This window comes from Malus sylvestris, chromosome 17 (assembly GCF_916048215.2).
Source record: "Malus sylvestris chromosome 17, drMalSylv7.2, whole genome shotgun sequence".
In the NCBI taxonomy this organism is placed as follows: Eukaryota; Viridiplantae; Streptophyta; class Magnoliopsida; order Rosales; family Rosaceae; genus Malus; species Malus sylvestris.
The window spans coordinates 9098498-9105414 of NC_062276.1; the positions used below are offsets into that span (position 1 = coordinate 9098498).

The following is a 6917-nucleotide window of genomic DNA, read 5'->3' on the forward strand; positions in this document are numbered from 1 at the left end:
AGAAACTTATTAGCAAGGTTCTAAAAGATACTAGACGTTAGTCGGGCTGTAGGCTGAGGTCTAAAGCTGGTGCCTAGGCAGACTGGATGGATTTAATTAAATTTATTTACGTCGTATAAATAAGTGTCTATTTATGCTTAAAAATACATAATTGTATTAGGATATATAAATTGCAAAACAAAATGACATATAGATTAAAGTATTAGAACATGTTGTATTTTGTTTGTCCAAGCCTTCAACAAGTCTTTTACTAACTTCTCTGTTTTTAGCCATTGAATCAAATTTTAAAGGTCTGAATCATTTGATACTGGGCTCCGGATGTATAGATCCGGAGAGGATCTCTTTCCCAATTTTGGGAATCTGAAATTGTGAAGATGTTAAGTCTCAGAAGTGACAGTTAGCTAACTTGTAACTTTATTTTTTGGACGAAAAAAAAAGAAAAAAAAAGTTACCAAATTAGCTACCCTGGTAACTCATAAAAGTGAAAAATAGGTGTATGGTATTCAAATATCACTCTATCATATCTAATTATTGTTTTTAGGTATCGAATTACAATGGATTGTAATTTTAAGCTCATGTAATTTTCTTAATTTTCATATGTGATGGTAAATGTAAGGAACTCATCCAATCAGACCACAGTTAGAATCGGTGATCAAGAGGTCATGAATGAGTCCATCTGGTTTCACTAAAATGTTCTTCATCAACACACATGTCACTTAATGGTGTAAACTGTTCACGTTTCTTTCATTTCAACAACAACAAAAATATTCAAATTAAATAAAGATGTCGTTTTCCAATTGTAAGCAATGCTTTTGATCGTATCATGCGTTCGAATAGAAAGTAAACACGCATAAAAAATAAAATATAATCGTGTCACTATCTCTTGATGCCACAAATTCAAGTGTCAGTCCAAATTTGCTAGTCACACAAATTCTCTTAGCATCTTAGATCATACGTGTTTAACCATCATCACATTTAACTACTTTGCTCTTTGTCAAAATTACATGTCTCGTTTAATGCAGTAACTTTTTCACCCCAGCCGATCCGATCACCATGTACACAACCGAGTCGCAGCTGAGTCAGGACTCGCTGAGTCGCGACTGAAGGGCCAAGGTTCTCCCTCTCGGTTCTGAAAAATTTTCACTTCCTACTGCCAATGCTAGTGGCCTACTTGGTCGAATTTAATTGCCGACAACTTCCTCAGGGGCCCACACCTGGCAATGTGGTGTGAATTGTACAAGGGGATTTCTTGGGCCCAAATTAACCTCATTGGCGATCGTGATTGACACGAGACCCTTTTTACACTAATTATGTCAATTTACAGTGCTTGCCATCGTTTTGTCGTCACATTAACCATTGGACGATTATACCCTTATGTTCATCTTCTTTTCTACAAATAAAGAAGATTTTATAATTGTTTTGAACTGGTTCGAAAAATATTGAGAACTTTCGTGCACACGTATACAAATTGGAAACATCCTCCCTTCTGTATTCATTTGATAATCCGGGATTTATGAGAAATGTATAGATTTTGTCCATATGAGGTGAAGCATGGCTTCTTTTTATGAGATGAAAGCATGGAACTTTTGTTCCATCTAGATTTCATGTTCGGTTTGTGATGGAGGAGTCATTGATGAACCATATATATACAAACCAAATTTAGTGTAGCAAATTGACAAAAGCGTGACGCGATTCTATTTCAGTTGACATTAGCTGTTACAGATGGCGAAAGAAGAGTTAGCATATTGAGTGAATAAAACATAAAAGCGTGTCACTAGTCCCTTTTAATATCATGAATATGAATCCTAGATCCAAATCTATGATACATATTTTCCTACGGTTTTATATCATCTCATCTAATTGCCGCTATGTTCATATGTTCATCAATTTGCTATTCGTTGAAATCATAGCGCCCTCCATAATGCCAATTTTTCACATTTCCTCTAAAGCCACAAAAGGAAATAATATGTTGTATTATCCAATTCAGGCAATGGTTTTGTTGTAGTCGGTGGTCGAAAGTGATGCATGACGCCACAAAAAGAACTGAGTCAGGTCAAGGGCCGTGTTCTTGAGACTTCGAAGGTAATCAGTCACTTTATATATTAATGTATATTTGCTTATTTCAGGTACCAATGGAGTACAACTGCAATCTCCATTGGTAAATTAAGCACACTTGTTTTCTTAAAATGTTTATTCTGTATTAGTTTTGTTGATGCACAAAACCGGAGGTCTTGGAACAACGTAAATCGGGCCGTGAATCTGCAAGAAACATAAATAACACAAGACTTATCATGGTTCACCCAAGGTTTGGGCTACGTCCACACTGATTGTATTTCTCTGAGAGTATTTGTGAGGGAGAGAGTGTGAGAGCTTTGCTCTAGATAGGAGAGGCTTAAGGCCTAAGAATTGGCCTCTTCTAATTGTGAGGGTGAGGAGTCCTTTTATAGAATAAGGGCTCCTCACTTATTACATATTTGCCCCTTCCTTTATCACATAATTACATTTAAGTCTCTAGAATATTTGTACGAGATCTAAATACGGAGGCCCTAAATATGGTATAAATAGTAGTCCCCCAAGTTTTCAGTCAAGAGAGTCGTTTGGTTGGAGACTTGAAATTCAGTCCATGTGTGGGCCGAAGTAACTAGATGTTGTCTTGAACTGATGCTCGATATAAGTCGGTGCTCAATCTGAAATGATGCTCAACTAGAAGTAGCACAAGCTGTGAGGCTGCGAGGCTCGTGGCTTATATTGCCTTGGTTGGCTCGGCTTATGGCGTTGAAGGTGAGGGAGTCCCTTTTATAGAATAAGGGTTTGCTCCTCAATACATAAATGATGGGCTAGAGTTGATGCTCGCGGCGAGGCGGTTGCTCCGTAGGCGGCGATGCTCTCTAACGAAGGTGAGGGAGTCCCTTTTATAAAATAAGGGCTCACTCCTCAATACAGAAATATGGGCTAGAGTCCCCCAAGTATTTTTTATGAGGCCCAATATATGGTATATAATGTAGTTCTCCAAGTCTTCAGTCAATAGAGTATGTTGGCTGGAGACTTCATATTGAATCCATGTATGGGCCGAAGTGGCGGTTGTTCGGAGGCGGTATTTGTATACCCTGCACTGAAGCTTTGTAGGTGAAGTTTTGCATTGTGAAGCTTTGAGGCTGGAGCTCTGTAAATGAAGCTTTTGAAGCTAGAGCTTTTGTAAATGAAGCTTTTGAAGCTAAAGCTTTGTAAATGAAGCTTTTGAAGCTAGAGCTTTTGTAAATGAAGCTTTTGAAGCTAGAGCTCTGTAAATGAAGCTTTTAAAGCTAGAGTTTTTGTAAATGAAGCTTTTGAAGCTGATTGTCATGAGTGATGCTCATGAATGTTTATATTGATTGACATGATTGATGCTCATGGATGTTGACATGAATGATGCTCATGAATGTTGACATGAGTGATGCTCATGAATGTTTATGTATGATTGATATGAGTAATGCTCATGAATGTTTATGTATGATTGACATGAGTAATGCTCATGTATAATTTGAAGTACTGGACGTACTTTTGATCACCTGGTTGGTGGTAATAGCGGCAGGTTGCAGAATAATTTTGAAGTACTGGGCGTACTTTTGATCACCTGGTTGGTGGTAATAGCGGCAGGTTGACGAATAATTGTGGAGTACTGGGCGTACTTTTGATCACCTGGTTGATGGTAATAACGGCAGGTTGCCGAATAATTGTGGAATACTGGGCGTACTTTTGATCGTCTGGTTGGTGCTATTTTGGGCTTATGGGCATTCGCCTTCTACATAACATTCCAGCCCATTTATTTTAGGCTTTGCCGTTTTTTTTTTTTTTTTACCCTCTGATGGGGTTTATATAAATGTCTCCGAGAGATAAGAAAAATAAATTACATCATACATCTGTCAAAAAAGTAAATCACATCATTCTGGTGGGATGTTTATTCCTTACTTTTGCTTTCTCTTTTGCCTTTTCTTTTCCGTTTAACATCATGGTGTCATCTGTGAAGAGTAGGAACATGCATGATGAAAGTTGGTGGGCATCTTCTGCGTTGTCATCGTGCCAAGTTGATTCCCTTAATCAACTTGGAGCTTGGGTTGTTGTGCATTAGTGGGTAGCCATGCTTTTTGCTCTTTTTTTTTTTTTTTTTGAAAGATGACCCATAGCACTTGATTATCATTCCCCTGTTCAAATATGGAGACCGAAGACTTGCACATGATTACTTCTTCGCTGCAAAACGCAATCTTGTTGGTCGAGATGATGAGGAGGCCTGCCATAGAACCTGTCGTGGTCGACCGATAACACTGGGATGCCTTGAGTAGCTTCTCTCCTGCATTAGCGCTAAATGCGTGCGTGAACACCTCTAACGCCCATCCTGCTTTTACAATCTTAGCCTTCAACCTCAACTTCCCATTCACTGTCTCTGTGATCTTGGGCCCTAGTCTCACTACACAGTTGAATCAAATAATAATTTATTTATGTGACTCAAATTCTCATGTTCTTTGACTCCATGGGCAAAACTGTCAGCCTTGTTGGTAAGCTTGTTCATCCTGTTAAACACTGAATGCACCGAATGCAGTCTACTGAACCTTCACCCGTTACTTGGCCGTGCAAGCTCTGTGGGATTGCACCGTCGAGACAGTTGTTGTCGAGGACAAGCTCATTGAGGTTCGAAAAGAATCCAATTGAGTCGGGACTAATTGAGGGATCCAATTAAGGATGGTCGGGAAGGGAGTCCCAAGAAGTGGGTCGAACCAAAACCTATGCGCACCTAAGTCAATTACCTGACACAGGTACACGCACGTGGTTGATAAGAAACCCATCCTGAAGCGCTATGTTCCGAGCCGCCGACGAGCAAATTTTTCCTGTTGCACCCCTGTCTGTTTTCATTTCGCCTTGTAAATGGATGTTTAGTACCTCAGAGGTCACTTTGAAAAGAAACCTCGCTGACTTTATCAAAGCAATAGGGAGGCCAATTGAGTCGGGAATAACGTCGGAGAATGAGTTGCCGGAGAGACTGAGTCGACTCAGCAGTGTTAAGTTGGAGAGCGAGTCCGGGATCAATCCGAAGAAAAGTTGTTGGAGAGGTCGAGCGTTTGTAAACACTGGAAGTTCCAGGATAGGGAGGAGAGCAAGCCAGAGTAATTGGCCTGGTCAAGGGTGAGCTCGGTGAGCCAACTGGCGGACGAGGAGTTGTCGACCGGGTTGCAGCGGAAGCCACAGGTGAACAAAACCGCTGAAGAGGTTATCACAGGGGTCGAGGGTGAAGTCCCTGGAGCTGACGCATGAGCTGGGACTCACTGAGTCGGGGTTGAGTGAGTTCTTGAACTCCTTGAGAGCTTCAAAGTCGGCCCAAAAAGTCTTGGGTTCTGCTAAAAGTTACAAATTTGCAGAGCATCTTCCATGGTTGAATGTCACCCTTGCGTGGAGGATGACCCATATCGAAGTCTGTCATTCTCACCATCTTCTGAGACCTTATCAGTTTTTTTTTTTTTTTTTTTGAAGCGCTGAGATATATTCCCATCTCCAGTAATTGGTTTGCTCAACTTTTGCAGAATCGTTGACCGTCCGATCCGACAGGAAACCCATCAATTCGGATTTCCCATCATACAAAAATCAAACGGATTGCGATGCATGCAGAGAATCTGAAAGCTTTTGTTTTGGGGCGAAGGGGATCGGAGATCTCCAGGAGATTGAATCAGGGCCGTGGATGGTGGATCTGATGATTGATCCTTTTTTTAGAGCTTTTGGTTTTGTGTTTTTTGCATATTTTACGGTGGAGGTGAAAAAATGAAAAAGAACCGACATAGTTTTTTGTGTCGTTTCCCACAGACAGCGCCAAATGTTGATGCATAAAACCGGAGGTCTTGGAACAACATAAATCCGACCATGAATCTGCATGAAATGTAAATAACATAAGATGTATCGTGGTTCACCCTAATGTTTGGGCTACGTCCACACTGATATTGTATTTATCTGAGAGGTGAGGGAGATAACCTCTGAATATGAGAAGGGATGTTAGAGGGGTGAGAAGGCTTAAGAAATGGCCTCCACTAATTGTGAGGGTGTGGAGTCCTTTTATAGAATAAGGGCTCATCACTTATTACATAATTACATTTGAGTCCCCCGAGTATTTATACGAGGTCTAAATACGGAGGCCCTAAGTATGGTATAAACAAGTTTCTTCCTAAGTCAAAATAATAAAATCTCGTAAGCCCCGAATGAATTGCCTCCCATATCACTCTTAACAACATGCAGTTTGCAGTGGCGCCCATTTGCTATACTCACCTTGCTGCAGCACAAGTGGGGCAGTTCATGAAGTTTGAGGATCTGTCGGAAACCTTATCAGGGAAGGGCAGTGTCACTTCATCAGAGAGAGTCCTGGTTGCAGAGCTCCCTAAGTGGCAACTTGCATGAAAATGTCAAAGGCTAAATGTTCTTCTACTGAGTCTCTGCTATGCTGCTACTACCTTTTTGTGAATACTGCTGATCTAATTAGTTTTTGTAATCTAGTTACTCGGTTGGATGCAGGGTAATACATTTACGTGGGACGGAGAAATGTATACACACACGCAGAGATCAGCAACCACTTAGTCTGGTTTGTGGACTATTTTTTTGGGATTTATATGTTGCCGGAGGGTGTTAATTGAGGTGTGTTGGTTGGTCTCAAGAAGTAATTGTCTCCTTTGTTCTGGGTTTGACAAAGACCGCATATACTTTGAATTTCGGATCTCTCAACTGAAAGTACTTTTGGAATTACTATATCGAGTCGTCGACTTAGTAGTTTTTCTACATATTCATCATCTCTATGGAAACAACTATCTTTGAGAATCGTTTACTTTTGATACTACTAGTCAAGACCTCATTTTCTTACGTAATGACACGGACTAGTAATATTGTAAACACGTCCTAAACTTCAA

The 6917-nt window shown here is 40.3% G+C and overlaps 1 protein-coding gene across 1 annotated transcript; it reads right to left on the reverse strand.

Annotated features, from left to right (window-relative positions):
* Positions 1-297: 297 nt before the first annotated feature.
* Positions 298-4887, reverse strand: LOC126611759 (GEM-like protein 7). The gene is made up of 3 exons (XM_050280127.1): positions 4782-4887; positions 4221-4444; positions 298-360 (listed from the first exon to the last, which is right to left on the reverse strand). Exons 1-3 carry the CDS (start codon positions 4885-4887, stop codon positions 298-300), a joined length of 393 nt encoding a protein of 130 aa, XP_050136084.1.
* Between the last annotated feature and the right edge of the window lie 2030 nt (positions 4888-6917).